This window comes from Staurois parvus, unplaced genomic scaffold, assembly GCF_062004578.1.
Source record: "Staurois parvus isolate SC_StPar_1 unplaced genomic scaffold, SC_StPar_1.0 ptg000145l, whole genome shotgun sequence".
In the NCBI taxonomy this organism is placed as follows: domain Eukaryota; kingdom Metazoa; phylum Chordata; class Amphibia; order Anura; family Ranidae; genus Staurois; species Staurois parvus.
The window spans coordinates 4193165-4213933 of record NW_028317941.1 but is presented as its reverse complement, the minus strand read 5'-3'; the positions used below and the strand labels follow the sequence as shown (position 1 = coordinate 4213933).

General features: G+C 40.2%; 1 protein-coding gene across 10 annotated transcripts in view; it reads right to left on the bottom strand.

Moving 5' to 3' along the window:
- Positions 1 to 20769, bottom strand: part of ADGRB2 (adhesion G protein-coupled receptor B2) — a 603867-nt gene that overhangs the window by 83486 nt on the left and 499612 nt on the right. For all 10 annotated transcript variants that reach the window (XM_089673848.1, XM_089673852.1, XM_089673850.1 and 7 more), the window contains 2 exons: positions 18625 to 18819; positions 5369 to 5437 (listed from right to left, as the gene is read on the bottom strand). In XM_089673848.1, the coding sequence (XP_089529974.1) occupies positions 5369 to 5437; positions 18625 to 18819 (264 nt within the window). The remainder of the gene's footprint in view (positions 1 to 5368; positions 5438 to 18624; positions 18820 to 20769) is intronic.

The window sequence follows — 20769 nt, the reverse complement described above, 5'->3', positions numbered from 1 at the left end:
CGAGGTATGAAAACATTAGATATTTCACAAAAACTTAAGCGTGATCATCGCACTATTAAGAGATATGCGGCTGATTCAGAGCACAGACGGGGTCGTGCAGATAAAGGCACATTGAGGAAGATTTCTGCCAGATCCATGCATCGGATCAAGAAAGCAGCTGCTAAAATACCATTACATAGCAGCAAACAGATATTTGAAGCTGCTGGTGCCTCTGGAGTCCCACGGACATCAAGGTGTAGAGTCCTCCACAGTCTTGCAACTGTGCATAAACCTTCTATTCGGCCACCAATAACCAATGCTCACAAGCAGAAACGGCTGCATTGGGCAGAAAAATACATGAAGACTAATTTTCAAACAGTCCTGTTCACTGATGAGTGCCGTGCAACCCTGGATGGTCCAGATGGATAGAGTAGTGGATGGTTGGTGGACGGCCACCCTGTTCCAACAAGGCTGCGACATCAGCAAGGCAGTGGTGGAGTCATGTTTAGGGCCCCCGAAGGTGTAAAGATGACCTCTGCAAAGTATGTGGAGTTTATGACTGACCACTTTCTTCCCTGGTACAGAAGGAATAACTATGCTTTCTGTAATAAAATCATCTTCATGCATGACAATGCACCATCTCATGCTGCAAAGAATACCTCTGCATCAATGGCTGTTATGGGGATAAAAGGAGAGAAAGTCAAGGTGTGGCCTCCATCCTCCCCTGACCACAATCTTATTGAGAACCTTTGGAGCATCCTCAAGCAAAAGATCTATGAGGGTGGGAGGCAGTTTACATCCAAACAGCAGCTCTGGGAGACTATTCTGACATCTTGCAAACAAATTCAAGCAGAAACTGTCCAAAAACTCACAAGCTCAATGGATGCAAGACTTGTGAAGCTGCTATCAAATAAGGGGTCCTATGTTAAAATGTAACGTGACCTGTTAAAATGTTTATTAAGTTAAAATGTTGTCAAAAGTTTGATTGAAATAGCTTTTGATTTCAGTAAATATGCTGCAAACACAACAAATAACAATTTTCAATTCTTTACAACCTATAAAGTGTTTTGAAACTTACTGTGCATAATAATTTGGAACAGTGCATTGTAAGTGTTTTATGTTTAACAAAAATACTGTTATCAATAGGAGGTTTGTTCAATAAAATTTGAATTGTACTCTTAATAGTTGATAACATTAGAATTATGCTGACTGTTATTTACATCAATTATTTAGGTAAATTAGAAAAATATCATTTGCATAATAATTTGGAACACGGTATATATATATATATATATTATTTAGCGCAGCCCTGCCACCCTGTAGCATTACTTTTACTATAGAGTGGTGGGCAAGCGGTTAATAGTTTTCTGTTGTGTACTTTGTGTATAACATATTGTATAGTGTAATTATACACCGCATTATTGATAACTAATGCATCATATTTGTGCCAAATAAGGTGCACAGGTGCACTTATAGATTTTCATAAACCCACAGTCATTTTATCCATATATTGTCACCATTCATATATCTGTTTCTTTGTGCAAGGCAATGCTGTTCTCCCCTTCCTACTATGGTTATGGAGATATATGGTTGTGCGCAAAGGTTTGCATACCCCAGCAGAAATCCTGAAATTTTGGCACTGATATTGAAAATATGCCATTTATTATCACATAGTTGTTTGGCTCCATTTTAAATCATAATGATAACAGAAATCACCCAAATGGCCCTGATCAAGAGTTTACATATCCTAGAATGTTTGGCTTTGGTACAGACACACAAGGTGACACACACGTGTTAAAATGGCAATTAAAGGTTAATTTCCCACATCTGTGGCTTTTTAAATTGCAATTAGTGTCTGTGTATAAATAATCAATTAGTTTGTTAGCTCTTATGTGGAAGCACTGAGCAGGCTACAGTAGATGCTGAGCCATTGGGATCAGAAAAGAACTGTCAATGACCTGCATAATAAAGTAAAGGAACTTTATAAATATGGAAAAGGATTTAAAAATATGTCCAAAGCCTTGAATATGCCAATCAGTACTGTTCAATCACTTATTAAGAAGTGGAAAACTCAGGGATCTCTTGATACCAAGTCAAGTGCAGGTAGACCAAGAAAGATTGCAGCTGCAACTGCTAGAATAATTGCCCGGGATAGAAAGAAAAAACAACAGGCAACCTCAGGAGAAATAGGCAAAACTCTAAACTCCTCTATAAGCTAGGGTTATCTTAATGCATGGGCTCCCCTGGGAACTGCCCAGGGGCCCCAGGTGCATGGAGGCCCCATGATAATTTTGCATTACATCATACTTTCCAACTGTCCCTGATTTGCCAGGACAGTTACGCTTTTAACTAAGCTGCCCCTGGATGGCCGTGTCCCGGGCAGTGTCCCAGAAAATGTACTGTGACCTTCTGATACCAGTATTGTGCCCTCCTGATCCCCCATACTCTGCTCTTCTGCCTCCCTCTGTATTGTGCCCTTGTGCTGCTTAGTCTCTGATTTATGGCATGTTTTCTTATTGTTTAAAATTGATTTTATTAAAAGTACTAATAAATATATGTTTAATCCTTTCAACTCTTTATCCTTAAATTCCTGAGAGTCAGTGGGCAGGCTGGTAGGGGCCCCAGTGCATTATTTTGCCCAGGGGCCATGATGCTATTAAGACGGCTGTTTTAGGCCAGGGTGCATGGACCCTTTAATAAAAAAACAAAATAACAGTGAAAATCAATACCCAAAACAAATTAATTACAAATATTAATAAAACTAAAATTATTAGTGTCCAAAAAAACTTAATGTGTCCAAAACAATAAATTAATAAAACATAAAGTCCTTCTTCCCAAGTTCCATGGTACTTCAACCAAAAAATAATTTCCTCCTATGGTATGTGCTTCCACCATCCACCAATGCTATAACCAACATAAACCGCACTCACCAGATATTGGTGAATTGTAGGCCTTTTAGGGATCCTACACCCCCTCTACAACCTCCAGGCCTCCATTCACTAATTCACCAATAAAACTTATATCAATAAATACCAGCGCAAACCCACATAATAAATTACATCACCCAACCTATTAGACAAACTAAAAAAACGTGACCACCTATATGCTAATGAAATAATAAAAAATATATATATAAATAAATACATAAATAAATAAATAAGTAAATAATTATTGAATTAATAAGTCCAGTGACAAAAAAATCCCAAGATAACAGTCCCGTGACAAAAATTATAATTATACTGTAATTTTCATTGGATTCTTCCGTGCTTTTGATCCCTTCACCATCCACCAGTGCAAAAACCAACATTAACCGCACTCACCAGATATTAGTGAGTCACACGCCTTTCAGGAATATTAAGGGCTCCTGGACCCCCTTTACTTTATATAGGACCTCCAAATAATACCTCCTTTCAGATCTGGGTACCTCTTCTGGTTACTCCTCTCACCGCATCCCCCAAGGAAAATCAGGAAGAAGAAAAAAAAACCATAGCGTAATACCGTAGTGATTTCTCATCAAAAAAATCTCTCCAGACCACTCACATTTTAGCAGGATATAACCCACATTTTATTTGAAACAACAACGATCTTTCTTTAAAAACGATCCACTTTCCATGTACAGCGACTCTTGCATAAAAGACCCCACAGCCTAGTATACAGCAGGGTCTGCCATGGGTCCAGGAGCCCTTAATATTCCTGAAAGGCGTGTGACTCACTAATATCTGGTGAGTGCGGTTAATGTTGGTTTTTGCACTGGTGGATGGTGAAGGGATCAAAAGCACGGAAGAATCCAATGAAAATTACAGTATAATTAAAATTTTTGTCACGGGACTGTTATCTTGGGATTTTTTTGTCACTGGACTTATTAATTCAATAATTATTTTCTTATTTATTTATTTATTTATGTATTTATTTATATATATATTTTTTATTATTTCATTAGCATATAGGTGGTCACGTTTTTTTAGTTTGTCTAATAGGTTGGGTGATGTAATTTATTATGTGGGTTTGCGCTGGTATTTATTGATATAAGTTTTTTTGGTTTTTGCACCTGTGTACAGCAGCATCTCACGGGGAATTGTGTGTCTAATAAGAGAATCCTGGGCGCTGAGGTTTTTTCTTTTTGTCTACTAATTCACCAATATCTGGTGGGTGTAGGATCCCTAAAAGTCCTAAAAATTTGTTTTGGGTGTTGATTTGAGCTGTTATTTTGTTTTTTTATTATTTGGTGTATTGCACTAGTGTACAGCAGTAGCTCATACCGTTTCCTGTGGGGGGTTGTTCTGTGGCGTTGGAGTTTGTACTTTAAAATTTTGCATGGACCCTTTATCCTTTTTTTTTTGCCCCATTGATCTCATTCAAAGTCTTCGCAGACACTTCCCGATCTCCACTCCAGGCTGCTGTTGCATGTCATTGCTCATGTAAGGTCATGGTGACAACAGAGGAACATGCCTGTCATTGCAGTTGCTAATATTCTCCTCCAGAAGTTCAGGAGAGCAACTGGGAGGGACAGAGTGTTGTCACTCTATATTAGGAAGTGACTGAACAAGGACCTTTGTAGCGGGATTACCGGATATTATTTTAATAAAAGCTGTAGATTTAAAATGATTGAAAATTACTTTTGAAGTAATATTAACATGTTGAAGATAATATGAGACTCTCATGAATGGGTTTGCACCTACTTTAATTATGCCGTACATCGATTTACTTTTGCATATATACTTTCCATATTGTTCATATATTATGTTACATTATTTAACTAGCAGCCTCCGAATATCGCTGATTTATACATTAAAGATTTAATTTCCTGTGGATGCTTGCTTTTAACCTGCCAGAGCCGACAGGAGGAAACTGGAGTAAAGGTGGAGCTGTTTCTCCTAGCACGCAATTCGATTAAATTTTGGAAGCTTGCTGCTATAGGCAGCACTGTACAAGTGTTTCTTTTGTCTCCTCCTGTTCAGAAATGCTTATTATGTTTCAAAGTATATTATGTATCCTTGGTTACAATGAACACACTGCATTAAGATTCAGTTCTAATGAAAATCCAATTTAAAAGGGAGATAATGTGCGCGTACTGCCTAAAGCAAAAAAACCTACTAATATAGCAGTGCTACTTCTTACAGCTCATCCTTCCTTTCTGTAATGAACTGTAGGCTGAAAAGGTGATCGTCAGTGATTTGTGTCTCCCTACAATCATAGCTCAAGTATCCATACAGTTCCTTGCGCCATAACAGGTGAATTACTCTTGCACGCATGTAATTACATTGACAACATTTTTGTAGCATGTGCGTATTATCCCCTGGTTGTCACACATACACACAAGCAGCCCACCCACGCCACAGGCAGACATCACAGATCTGCAGTTCACTGCTACGGCGTCACTGCTCCCCACCTGCTGTGCGTCCTCCCACTTCTCTCTATTATCCGCATCCAGTATGTGGCTGACAGCATGGAAAAACTTCTGTATAGGAAGACAGAGATATGAAGTCAGTGAGACGGAAGATTACTCAGAAGGACAATGAATAAGAGGGGAGAGGATCTTAAGTTACATGTATTCTGAAGATTCATTTTTGTTATTTCTAAATGGACAAATCATTGTCATTTCATGCTGTCTTTGATTTCATGAGCAGATTGCAGACACCTACCCAGTCACAGGGAATAATCTCTTAGAGGCAAACAGTTACTAAAATACATAGGAATAGAATATACACAACTGACAAATAAAATGAATAAATCAGCACCGTTCTTACACTTTACACCTTGGACCCTCTATATTGAGTATTGAGTGTATTGAATAATGATCCTCTACATTGCACAGCAAACAATACAAAAGGGACCCTTTCAAGCTCAAGCACAAAGCTGTCTAGGATTATGAATAGAGGGTTTAATTGCATGTATTTTCAAACATACAATAACAATGTACAAACATATAGCACTATTAATAAATAAGGCTACCGTCACAAGGCCCCATGGGGTGGCAAGGGGCAGCCGCCAGTGAAAATCAGCATATTTTTGCTGGCAGTTTTAAATGCTGCCTGCACACATTCTGGGGAGATTTACTAAAATGAGTGCACACAGAATATGGTGCAGCTGTGCATGGTATCCAATCAGCTTCTAGCTTCAGCTTGCTCAATTAAACTTTGACAATAAAATCTGGAAGCTGGTTGATATTAAAGGTAAAATTAATTAAAAAGAAAACACGTTATACTTACCTGCTCTGTGCAATGCTTTTGTACAGGGTAATCCCGATCCTCCTCTTCCCCCACTGGTGCTCCCGGTCTTCTCTGTCCTGCTGAGTGCCCCCAGAGCAAGCTGCTTGCTCTGGGGGCACTCGTGCATGCGCGCTCCAAAGCCCCACTCTGTGTGTGCCCCTGCTCCCTCCTCACTTGCTGTGATTGACAAGAGGCAGACACCCCCAAGAGCAGCTGCTCTTGTGTACAGTGCTGGATAACAATCGGGCTTGGGTAAATATTAGGGGGGGAGCTGCATACTGAAGTTTTTTTTATTTTCATAGAACGCATGAATGTAAAAAGCTTTAAAGTGATTCTAATGGTTAATGTTTTATTTTTGGAAAATAACAAACGCCTCTACTTACCTACTGTGTGTAGTGGTTTTGTACAGAGCAGCCTGGCTCCTCCTCTTCTCGGGTCCCCCACAGGCTTTCCTGGCCCTTCCCCTCTGTGGGGTGCCCCCACAGCAAGCACACACGGAACCGTGGCTTAGACCCGCCCCCTCTCCTCATTGGCTAACTGGATGTGATTGACAGCAGCGGGAGCCAAAGGTTCCGCTTGCTGTCTCAGCCAATGAAGAGGTAGAGACCCAGGACAGCCAAGGCTGTCATGCACATCGCTGGATCACGATGGGGCTCAGATAAGTATTGAGGAGGCTGGATGCACTGCTGCACACCAAAGGTTATTTACCTTCATGCATAGAATGCATAAAGGTAAAAAACCTTGAGCCTTTACAACCACTTTAAAAAAACCTGGAAACTGATTGGTGTTTATATGCACAGCTGCACCAGATTTTGCATTCTCCAGTTTTAGTAAATCCCCCCCATGGTGTGCAGTCAGTGACTGTCAGAATTGTACTCCATACAAAACAATGGCAGTACCGCTGCTGTTTGCATGTAACTGCTGTTATATGTAAATAGAGCTTCTGACCAACCCTGATGCAGACAGTGTGCATCCATGGTTGGCGTTTCTGCAGTGTTCTGTTCACATACAAACTGGCTGCAGATAATCAGCCAGTTTGTATGCGGCCATAGCATAAAGGCTTGGTTCACAATATGCGATGCGGGAAATGTACAGGAATTGCTGTGTTTCCCGTATTCCACCGCAAAGCAATTTCTGCTGTGGGTGTCAATTAAAAGTTAACAACACCCCAAAAGCAGGTCACAGAACGCAGTGCGCTTGCCAGAATTGGATCACATTGGTATGAACACTCATGTGATCAAATTCTGGTGCGGCAAAAAAAAAAAGTGCCTGCACCTACAGAACATATTGGGCTCAAATCGCACCGCACAGAATCGCATGTGATTTGCACAAGAGTTCGGTGCGATTCCTGTGTGAATCACATGCAATGTGACAGTGTGAACTGGGGCAGGGTGTTATTACACCCAAAGGCAGTGTTTTATCACCTCTGAACACAACAAACTATGCACCCCTGATTGCCTGTGTGAATGTAGCCTAATACAAAATACCTGTGCAAATAAAGGTGCACAGGAGGATTTATGGTGTCCATAAAGTCACAGTCATTTTATCTATGAATTTGCAATATTCAGACATTCCTATATCCACCACCAATTACCTTCACACCGAAGAATGGCAATGTCACCAAAACATATAAAACTTCTCAATTAAAGTGGTCATAAATGACCCCACACCTAGTTTGTTTTTCAGCATGATCCACCAAAGTGTTTTGCTTAATCATTGTCATCTAAACACTTCTCCCACTGGTTGATGCTTGTACTTTTCATCAATTGTGAATGATGAAAATTGATGAGATAGAGTTATGATTGATAGGAAAAAGGTGACTCCAAACCAGAAGAGGGTTGCTGGCAAGGAGCTTATAGAAGAACCCTGTAAATACACAAATCTGTAGGTGTGGGGTCAGCATGTTTGGTGTCGGGTCCTCCTGTCCATTATGGTCTTTCCCATCAAAGACAGCTGTATCTTATCAAATATTAGCATTCAGATTGGAAAAAGCATTAGTGTCAGTTAGTGGGAGAAGTGTACACAGGCTGCTTGTGACTGAGGATTTATGATGGTTTGGTGGATCATGGTGAAAATCCTTCCAGAGGATTAACTTTGAAGAGATGTCAAAGGAAGAAACTCTAAAAGTATGAAATAAAAAATGATTTACTTTCTCACATGGACAAAAACATGTACACGATGTTCCTAGAAAAAAAAAACTAAATACCTCCCAAACCACATATTTTCTAAAAGCTTTAGAATGAGAACCCAAGTTTCTTGATATTGGATGATGCTTCTAAAAATGTAAATCAATATATTTTTAATAATATAATTTTATTGCACAAGAACACCATATTATATACACTTTTTCACTGAGTGTCAAATATGAGACTGACAAGTTAGAAAATAATAAATACATCCATGTTCACACAATTTTGCTTATTTGCTGAAAAATAAAAAAAAAGAAAGCCAAAAGTTTATAAATAGATGGCGTAGCACCCCCCAGGTATGTTGCTAGGATTATTAGGTACTTTTTGGCTCCTCTGTAATCAGTGGAACAGTTTGTGATTACTTTGGGCTGTTCTGGACAGCCTGAGGGTTTGGTTATTTCCCCCTTGCCTCCTGGAGGATTCTTGAATGTAATGGGTTACAAAAGACAAATAAGCATCCTGAATATGCTGCCTCAGCTAATCCCTGGGGGAGGGTGCCCTGTAGGTGGCTGGGTAGTGCATAAATTGTCTGGGGTCTGAGGCAGCCCTGTTCTTATCTAATGGGAAAAGTTCCCAGCCTGAAGGGTTGCTGCCATTCTGGGTAGCCCAGCTGAAGTTTTACATGTACTCATCGAGGTCCCAGCTGTGCCAGAACTGGAGGTGGCTATTTTTCTGTGAATCTTTAGAAAAATTTGAGGGATTTTAATGGGAATCTGGTCTGGAGAGTGCACTGGTGAATATCTGGCTACTATTGGAAGGAAGCATCCAATTATCCATGGACATTGTGAATACAGACCTGAAGTCAGGATCCTAGCGACTATTTGCTGTTTTCCCTTGCACAAAAAGTGCCAGTGGTTGCTTGGACTGGGACTGACAATTCATGGGGCCCCCGGGCAATAGGGGATCATGGGACCCCTGTGTCCTTGCCCAATCTCAAAAAAGCCTATGAAAAAGGTACTAGGGGCATCTCATGGGGCCCCCTACTGACCCCGGCCCTCGGGCAGTGCCCGAGTTTCCAAATGGTCAGTCTGCCCCTGGCTCCTACTGTAGAGACTGTTCTAAGGAGTAATAGCAAAGAGAAGAGTGTCCTCTTGTTACTGCATAGTGTTGCTAGAATATACTATAGCTCCCTGCACCTCACTCATGTTTATTCAGAAATGCATTTTAACTGTCTTTGTGTGCCTGGCTGCCTCTGCACTGATCTTGGAAACGAACCTGCGGCAACCCCTGTGAGGGTAAGCACTACAATGGAATTAAAAAACATTAACACTTTAGAGTAACTAAACTGATGACCCAAAAATAATTACTTTACTGCTTATGGTGGAGAGATGCATAATTTGCGTGGCAAAAAAAACCTTTTTTGGACACATGTCTTTTATGTATATGCAAGCATGCAAGTGTAAGAGAAGTATGGGTTTTTTTTTTTAACTAATCATACTTACCTAGGTGGATGCACTCTACGTGTGATCGTTGATCACTGAGTTCTTCAGCCCACTGTCAGCTGAAAACAGGTTACAGGAGTTCAGAAAGAATTGCTCTTCTGTGAGCCACAGAAGTACTACCAAATTATATATTTTTTTATTATTTAAATGTATTTATACATTTTAACCCCTTTTTCTTTATAAAGCTGCATTCAGAGTTTGGACGCTCTGTAAGTCCAGCCATGATCACTGCAGCTAATGGCTGACTGTACAAACAGTCAAGAATAGCTGCGGCCATCAACAGCCTGTCATTCCACTGGATGGCATCGGTGTCTTCAGCTATCTGCATAAAGCCGTCAATCCCAGCTACAGGAAGCAGTAGATTCTTGCCAATGGGAATTTCAGCACGGCTAAGTGCCTGTGAAAAAACAACCTAACTGTTAAAATGGGGCTAACGTGCCACCTAAATAGCAATATTCAAAAGTGCTCTTTATGGAGACATCACATATCTAAATAGACTCTTCTATGCTCAAACAGCACAGATCATAGATAGAGAGATCCCCCAGCAGTTGTGACATATTGACAGCTTGTGGAAGTTAAAGCCACCTAAATCACTATTAAAAATAAAAAGATCCAGCTTGTGAAGCCATGGGCTCATTGCTTGTTTTAACGTGACAATGTTTCTAAAAAGAAAAAATGGCTGCAGAAGAACATTATTACAACTTGCTTGTCCTGCCACTGATCCTCCATCTTTTGTTCTCTTACAGAGGTACACCAGCTACATCAGTTTGAAGATGGTTGGTGATGGTGAATGAAGCTTTACAAGACAGCAAAGATCAGATCGGTGGTGCAGGGACACATGCCGCAAGAATTAATACTGTTTAGTTGCTCATTTGAACTATTTGGTTACCGACCAAGCAAAAGTGGAAGTTAATGTGTTGATATAAACCATTTACCACTGACAGGGGTGCGTTACAATGATCAACTTTTATCTATTTATGTAAAACCTTTTTTGCAAAAGAAAAAATAAAACATTTTCTGTAACTGCCTAAAAAGTGTTGGCTGGAGTTAGGTTTTAATTTGCTAGTCACTTACGTAAAGTCCATCTACTACTCCCTCTGATTTACTAAAACTGGAGAGTGCATAAGCTGGTGCAGCTCTGCATAGAAACCAATCAGCTTTCAGGGTTTGTTGTAAAAGCTTAATTGAACAAGCTGAATTTAGAAGCTGATTGATTTCTCTGCAGAGCTGCACCAGATTTTGCACTCTCCAGTTTTAGTAAATCAACCCCCTTGCGTATCTGCTCTATGCAGACACTAGCCCTTGAGATGAAATCATAAATGCTACTGACAGTTTTGTAAGACCATATCACATTATTTGTGTAAACAAATTTTGTAAAACTATGCAATATTATTCTATGTGATATTATAATGTATATTATTATTTTTCTTATAGATGGACTGTATAGTTGTGAACTTGAAGACAGTTACTTTATGTCCCAGTCCTGAAGAACATGTATATACACAAAACGCGTTGTCCCTTTAGAAGATATGTGAATGTACTCCGCTGTTGAGAAATGCATTTTATGATTACCCTTATTTACATGACCTTTATTTATGGGTGAATTTAATATTGACTGTATATTAAAAAAAAACTTTTTATCAGAATTATTTTTGTTTGGGTCTGTAATTTCTGGCAGCACATTCAAAGTCTTATGTTTGTTGGTCTGGTCTGCATTGTGTAATTTACTGGATGGTGCTCCCAGCAAAAATGTATGTATTTATTTTTTAAAAAATCAGATTTCACTAGGTATATAATTGGTTCCATCTGATACTACCCTCTCTAGGAAATGCTACTATCCTAGGGTATCTCTATTGCTCTTACACGTGTAGCTGATGTGTCTGGCTGCGTGTTCACCTGCTCCCAGCCCCCAGACTCCTCTCCCACCACTGTGAGCTGTACACAGCCGAGGGACTCTGCATCTGTGTATGTGCAGACTCTGCCCCCCACTTGCCTCCTTCCCACTGGAAGCTGTGTGATCTCCAGCATGCTCTTTTCTCCACCTCTCCCTCCTGACGGCCAAAGATTTGAGCCAGTCAAGAGGCAGGAGAGCAAGAGCCAATAGGGGTGGCAGAGAGGACTTGCATGCAGGTACAGGAGGATTATGGGAATGGTAGTTCCTAAAGGGGCACTGCACCAATGCATGTGTATGGATGCTAATGTCTGCCAGACTTCAATTCCCACAAATCCTTGCTCCTGGATGAGGAGAGCTTCACCATTTTTTTTCCAGGCAAATAAGATCGAGGCAGTCCAGAGAGGAGTGCAAAAGGGTAAAGATCTTCTGTCAAGGTATGTGCCTCACATCCAAGGGACCAAAGCCATTAGAGAGGACCTGTTGCTGTGCCTGTTCACCCATATCAGGGAGAGGGGACAGACACGCTACAGCTACCTGCAAAGATTGAAATTTGAGAGAGACTGTGGGCTGTGTGAGGAGCCAGGATCTGGTTTCTGGAACCTGCTGATCACCAAGCCATTGGGACCCAATTAGCAGCCTGCCAGCAGAACTACACATCCTACATGCCCACCACACACTGCTAGTCCAAGTAGAGACTGTTTCTACTTTGCAACCTATCTCCTACATCCACCCACACTCTTAAAAGGACAGTGCACCACCTAAAGAAGAGCCCCACCAAACGCCAGCCAACATTAATTACCAGGCACTTTCTACCACCTCCAGATGAAACCCCACACTAGAAACATGTACGCCCACCTGTTATTGGGGCTGTATGCACAAGGTGTACACCAGGTGTACACCAGGAGTCTTTTCTATTCTTCTGAATTGCTTTACACTGTTTAGAAACTATGATTACCCAGTTTTAATTAAATTTAACCTTGCAATAGTTACTTTAAGTTGGTGGTTCATTGCCCATTTTTCTATCATAGTGCCCTTATTTCTGTGCAATTATCTGTTTGGTGATTTACACTGTGTTATATTGAAATACTTTAATATAATCAACTGATTTACCACCAAGCTGTTTATAGCCTTATTCCTGTGGATTCTTAGAGAGTGGTAACCTGCTAACCTTTACATAGATGGAGAATCCGCCCTAAGATAAGAGGTGTGTTACTGCCTGGATCACCAGGTGAAATATAGGCAAAAAACATCCTAAAAATAGAAAACGAAACCAACCACCATATCTAAGGATTGCTAAGCTGCCATGTGTTCAATTTTTTGTTTTCAAGTTTAGATACGCTAAACAACTTTACTTTCAGAATTATAGAAATGTTCCAATATACTGGCAGATATTGACAACTAATCCAGTAGTTTCTCATAAATGCTAATTTGCAGTCCTATGTTACACCTTCAGTGCAAATGGATGAAATATTATTGCATTGTTTTGTATCCCTGTTGCATGTGTCTTTTGCAAGGATTTGAAAGGAGAATGTACAGTCGTCTGCCTTTACCTCTTGTGAAGGAAAACACAATATCGAAAAGGGCAGACTAGCAAGATTAATAAAATAACAATCTGTGGTGTAAGTGAAGGCAGACAGTCCATAAGACAAAAAAACTCCCCAAAACTCAGGTAATCATAATACAACATTCTGTTCAAGGGTAAAGAGACACAGACAACTTAAAGGAAGGTGGAATAAACAAGATATTTGGGGAAAATGAAAAAGATGATAAGAGAAAAATCACAGAAATGAGAAAAAATAGTGGAGGATTAAGAAAGGAGGGCAACAGAATAATGAGAGAGAGCAGCCTAAAAAGCACAGTGTGTCGGTCGTAATATCACATTATACACAACATGAGTTCTGTTAACAAGCAAAAGAGCCTTTTATGTCTGTGCTACAACTCACTGTGACAGCACTTACAGGCTCGGTCTGCATGTTATGCATGGAGCTACAAGAAGCCTTCCGTACCAGAACCCCCAGTAAAATGTGCAACAGACAAGAGGACATGACCAGGCATCAAAAACAGTGATGCTGGCTACTTTATTCAATGCGTATGATAAACATGACTTAGAGCGACGTAAAGGAAGAATCAAGAGGTAAACTGATAAATCATGGGAAAATATCTGCCAAGTTTCAAAGACAAGATCATGAAGAAAAAATGTATGCCAAATTTCAAAAGAGAACACTGTAGGAGAGGAACTTGTATTACAGAAATGACAATTTAATACTTGTTGCTTTGAGTAACAAGAATAATTTACTTTTCATGTATTATGCACTGCCAACAGGAAGCAACTAATGTTGTCAGGATTTATGAAAACTAGAGCAAAGAAAAATGTGAAGGTGATGTCCAAAGAAGAACATTATTTGTCTTGCTTGTTGCTTTCCATTTAGATTCCATGTTTTTAAATGAGCTTCTTTGTAAAGTGTTCTGCCAATAGGAGAGGAGTAAAAATGGAACTGCCGACCACCTACATAGTGCTGATTTATTTATATACTCATTTTTCTAAGATGGAATGGGTTCAAATAAGAACCCATCTTATTTGAAGTAATCAGATTATTTGGAAATCAGTATTCTAATAATTCAGACCATTTCATTGTATATATAGTTTTCTGAGCACAAAGCAAGTAGTAATACACCCATAATAAAGACACATTAGGGGCTTGTTCACACCAGTGGATTCGGTGTGCTGATGCATTGCCACGAAGCATCACACTGTTTCTTATTTCTTTTTTTTTTTCAGCTTTATTGAAATGTCACAGCAGCATTTTTGTGATGTGCTGTACTGTGTTGCAGCATGCTGTGTCTACAAAAATAAAGCATTACCTACTTTTTTCCATTGTACACCACTTCAGCACAGTGGTGTAAACTTAACTCATAGGACTCAGGGCAAATTGCCTTGTCTATGTATTGGAACACAGGGGAACAACGCATCCAAGTGTAGCAGATAAAATCACTTTAATGGTGGAAAAGTAAACAACACACAAAGATAGAAGAGTGCACGTTTTGGTAATGTAAGTCCACTATGCAGTCCCGGGTATTCCATTAGGTGTCTCTCTGTCCGGGGTAGTGAACCAGCGGTGGCACTGATGCATTCCAGTGCTCCCTGTGGTACTCAGTCAAGGGTGGATGCTGTGGGTGAGAAGATAAAGTCACTTTTGGGTTAGCGAGCAGAAGGGGGGAGGCACGCTTTCAGAGCATGCGTGCTTCTTCTTCAAGGCAGGCTCTGAATGTGTGCAGCTCCTCTTCTGCTCGCTAACCCTGAAGTGACGTCATCTTCTCGCCCATGGTGTCCTCACCTTGCCTGGGTACCACAGGAAGCACTGGAATCCACCAGTGCAATCGCTGGTTCACGACCCAGGACAGAGAAACACCTAGTAGATTACCTGGGATTACAGCAGGATTTATGTTACTTAAGTGTTTACTCTTTAATCTTTGTGAGATGTTTATGTTTCCACCATGAAAGTGATTTTATCTGCTACACTTAGATGTGCTGTTGCCCTGTGTTTATGTGTCTACAGAGTTCCTTCTAGCTCATCTGGAACTGGCTGGTCAAAAGTGTTGATCTTATTGAACCCCTCAACACAGAGACTTTTTATGGACATTGATATGTGATGAATAGAACTCCCATACTTGTGCGCCAAACACCCCATTTTCTGTTTTCAATGCATTGGGACGGCATTGGGCAAGGCTGCCCAGTGCAGCCCAATGAATATAGTATAAATGGGCTCCAAAAAATTCTTTTTCAACCAAAAAATGCACAATGCTATCCACAACCAGAAAACCCAAGGAATGGTTAAAGAAAATACAGAAGATGCCATGGCTGACCTTCCTCTAAGAATATTAGCAGCCTTGCTGTGCCTTTTTTCTACACTTTTGAGTCATTAATCTTTAACAAGTATACAATAAGCAAAGTCAGAATGAGAGCTCGTTTACACTTGTGGTTGAGGGCCAGGGGCGGACTGACCATTTGGAAACTCAGGCACTGCCCGAGGGCCCGGGGTCAGTAAGAGGCCCCATGAGATGCCCCTGGTACCTTTTTCATAGGCTTTTTTGAGTTTGGGCAAGGGCACAGGGGCCCCATGATCCCCTATTGCCCAGGGGCCCCATGAGTTGTCAGTCCGCCCCTGTTGGGGGCAGTAAAAACACACGGTTCAGCCACATTTTTACCACCCCAACCGCTCCTTCTTAAGCTGCAAACCCAGCAGATGCAGGCATACACATGCAAGAACTAAACCCCCTGTCTTGTTTGGCAGGTACTGCAGCCCACTGAATGTGTCTTATTCATGTGAATGGGGCCATACCACAACTGCCTCACAATCGCTGCAGTGTGAGCTTTAAGAGGCTAAAACAGATGGTTAAAAATTGATTTTCACCACCTGTCAAACATCCTCTGAACAGCAATCTTTGATCACTCTTCTGAAGGCTAACACTAGTGTTAAAAAAAACTTAAATGTAGAAGTATGACTTCCAAATACAAAATATGTGCTGCAGCACTTAAAGTGATATTATATTTTTTAAGCACTTTTAGTAGCTGATTTAATCACTTACTGAGAATGCAGCTTCTTCATCTTACCTGTGCCCCTTTTTAGGCTGATGTCATAACCACTGTTTCAGGCTTCCTGTTTCAGGGTGGCTCCTTTCTCTTGCAGCACCCTTTGGACTCACCCTTGCATTCAGGGACTAGATTGCGTCTTCTAAACAGTCCGTATTTCAAAACCTGTATACCCTGCTTAAGGTGGCAAGACTCTCCCCGAATCCCTTCTCCTCCTCCCTCCTCAGTTCTCCAAACTAACAGAGTGACTGGAGACTGCACTGTTCACCATTAACTCTTTTCAATGAAGACCAAAAGTTTAGGAAAACAGCACTGAGAAAGCAGAATCCAGCAGCATTGAAAGTGCTGGTTTAAAAATTTGAACAAATATGGGGAGATGTTTATTCTATTGTGCCAACGTGCTAAAGTAAAAAAAAACGCTAACGGTCTAATACTACTTTAATTGCATCTGCACTTACAGTTTTCTCTTAGCCCATCTGCAATGTCCCACAAATACCTGTTGAGCCTGTCAGTGAAGTCCACTTAGCACTGGTTTACGCTGTGCGACTTCAAGTGAGACTTCATAGACATCTGTGCAAATTTATGCACAGATGTCTATGCAAGTCACACCTGAAATTGGCAAAAGTAGCACAGGAACTACAGGAAGTCAGAGTCACACTGATTAGAGCGGTTCAATTGCCAATCATTGGATGAGATTTGTCTGTTGCCCATTTTGACCATTCAAATCGCATGACAATTCGCATCAGTGTGAAACAGGGCTTAATGCAGCTTGATGGTTTAATAATGATACTGCACTTCTCTTGAATTCAAAATAGCATTGCTACTCACTTGTAGGCTATGCCAACTTGTGCTACAGTGGGATCACAGCAATATCACTTTTGATTCACAATCAATATCTGGTCACACCTAGTTCTGACCACTGTTTTCTGGATTTACAGCACTGTCTCTGTTGCTGTCAGCTCCCCAATTCTATCACATAGATGTTTATTAATCTCTTTTGATAGCAAAAATGTTAAATAAAAAAATAAATAAATATTGAAAGTTAAAATTTTTTTTAAAAGGTATTAAACAAAATTAAACGTAACCCCCACTGCCCTGCACACACCTGCCAATGCAAACACGGCCCACGGTGCGCATGTGTATGTACGCCTCAACCTCTGGAACATTTACAAATTCCGCCCCTTTCTGACCAATGACACCACAAAACAACTTATCCACGCCTTGGTTTTATCCCGCCTTGATTACTGCAACTCCCTCCTCACTGGTCTACCGTTACACAGGCTATCCCCCCTTCAGTCTATTATGAATGCTGCTGCTAGACTCATACACCTTACCAACTGACCAGTGAATGATGCCCCTCTCTGCCAATCCCTTCACTGGCTTCCACTAACCCAACGTATAAAATTAAAAATACTAACCACAGCTTACAAAGCCATCCACAACACTGCCCCTAGATACATTACCAACCTCATCCACAGATATCTCCCACTCCGCTCCTCCCAAGATATCTTCCTCTCTATCTCACTCATCACCTCCTCCCACACTCGCCTCTAGGACTTTTCCAGAGCCTCTCCCATCCTCTGGAACTCCCTACCACAGTATATCCAGTCAGCCCCCACCCTGTCTGCCTTTAGGCGATCTTTGAAAAATCCCTTTTTCAGGGAAGCCTATCCCACCTCAGTCTAAGAACTGTACTTGAATCACCTCCACCAGATCATCCCCCGCAGCTATCGCCTTTTGTATCACCTCCCCCTTCCTTTAGATTGTAAGCTCCATGAGCAGGGCCCTCATATTCCTTCTGTACTGAAATGTATTGAACTGTCTCCCTCATATTGTAAAGAGCTGAGCAAACTGTCGGCGCTATATAAATCCTGTATAACAAAATTAACATGTAATCGCATCACACATGTGAGGTATTGCCATTAATGTAAGGTGAAAACAATAATTCTAGCAACAGAGCTCACAGTTAACTCGAAAACTGATCAGTGGTGAAGGCCTGTAAATTGTCACCTATGGAGATTTTTGGGTACCATTTTTTTGCGATATCACAGGTGCACCACATTTTGATGTGTTTGTTATCGATTTACTTAATGCAACATCATATTTTATATTTTATCAAAAAATAGCTGTAAGTAGTAATGAACAAGTTCTTCTTGATTGATCTGTTAATATATTTTTACAAGTTACTCATCTCTTTCTAGAAATTGAGCCTAGGTACAGTATATGCATCATGTTATATTAGAGCAAATGTTGCTGCTAACTGTAATGACTTAGACAGTACAATATATGTATTTAGCCAATCCTGATAAGATCTCATTACCTGAATATCTTCAAATGAAGGTATATAGGTTGCTCTTTTATAAGTATCAGTCACATTGCGCAAGATTTCAACACAAAAAAGAAGGTCTCCGCTGTAGTAGTTCTTGGTTGACACCAGCTCCAACATACTTCGAACTACCTGAGTCATTCCTTGCCCCGCCAACAAACGCTGACCTTTGGCCAAATGTTCTCGAAGCTGTGAAATGGAAAAGATTTCAGCTTAGTTTTCATTTTGTAAACATATGCATCTCAACTGCCACTTTGTACATGGAAATTTGTTTTACAAGATTCTCTGTCTACAGTTTCCTTTACAAGGGAAGAAAAAACAAAATGTATGAAAGACTCAGGTTCCAGCAGATGGACCAAAACAGAAAATGGTCTAGCTTGCTGCCGTGGTACTTCAGTGGCTGTATTATCCTGCACATTGCACTACAACATATAAAACCCATAACTTTCAGCTTCAGAAATACTCAGAAGTTTATCTTTCTAACCACAAGGCTCTATAATTTCTCTGTAATGTATCTGCTAATGAGTTAATGATGTGAAACCATTATCTATTGGGATAATTATTGGTATTATTTGATTATTTATATACTGCTAGATATATACTGTATATATATGAAATCAAATTATAACTAACTAAACCAGGAGCAGATTACAGGCATAATATGGTGTATGAAATGACAGAGTGGCCTCTTTGCTTGAAGGGAAAATATTGAACTTTCAAGTAGCCTGTACCACTTATCCATTAACGTGGTCATGAGTAGTGCTATATTCTGCAATTTTTTAAAAAAGGGGGATCATTTATGGCAGTGGTCTCTAAACTGTGGCCCAGGGGCAGATGTGTCCTTTTGTTTGCCTTTATCCAGCGCTTGGATCACTGACATCAATGATGGGGCATTATTCCTCCCACTGAGATTAACAATGAGGCATAATTGTTGCCACTGGCACCAACAATGGGACACTATCCTCCAACTGACCATAATGATGGGACACTATTCCTCTACCTGACATTAACAATGGGACATTATTCCTCCTTCCAAAGGGCAAGTGGTTAATAAAACAACAGAGCTTAAACTGTTTGTAAAACTAAAAAAAACACATGCTAAACAACAGAAATTATGAAAACCTCATAATAAAAAAATAATTTAAAAATTCAATACTGTAATGATTTTTTTAGTCCGACAATGCAATGCTCTCATCATCAACACTACCAATCCCCCACTTTTTCAAAAGTTTGGTCATATTCATTAATATGGATTGGTATGCTGTATATGATACTATTCCACCATATTTGTAGCTTACTGTATATAATAGTTACCACTACTTGTCACAACAGAGACTGTGATTCAACTCCACAGTACTAAGTCTCATCTCACCCTGACTCACTGAAGACCCACTTTGATGTGCTTACTTAAGATTTGCACTATAACTTCCTGAACCATTTGCTAGCTAAAGTTTCATATATTTTTTATCACACTGTGCACTTTGCCCTTGTTTGTAAACCGGAGATTTCAGAGAGCTGCATACACTGATCGCACTTTATAAATAAACTATACACTTTCATAAATATAGAATGCTTTCAAAATTACCTGGAACACAATTGTATTATTTAATAATCTACAATAAAACAGTATATCTAGTCCAATATCGAATGCCTTATAAAAAGGCTGTTTCCAGAGCTCTCTCTGAACCCCTTTGAGTGGACTCATTTTTAAAATAAATTAAATTAAGGTGGTTGAAAACCTCAGACATGAAATATGAACAAAGCATATCCCTCTATAGTGTGTACATGTCTCAATTAAGAGCATTAAGTGTAATTTCTCTCTGCAGCTTTGTTCCTCTGCTATCAGCATGAGTTTTCCTGACACCAAGAGAAAATGGTGACAGGGGAGGGACCTCCAGCAGATTGACAGCTTTAGCATTATTCCTGTGAGTTCTGCGGGGGAAGGGGGGTTCTGTCCCTTCACTCCAATCAGCTCTCAGATCTATCCTCACTGACTCATTTTTCTGAGCTGAGAGATCCTATGTAAATTCTGCACTTTAAATGGATGTAGTTGACAGATGGCTATGGATAAACAGGTACAACTTATGTAGGTGAATTTATTTAATCTCTGTGTATCACCTGAGGTCAGTCACCTTACTG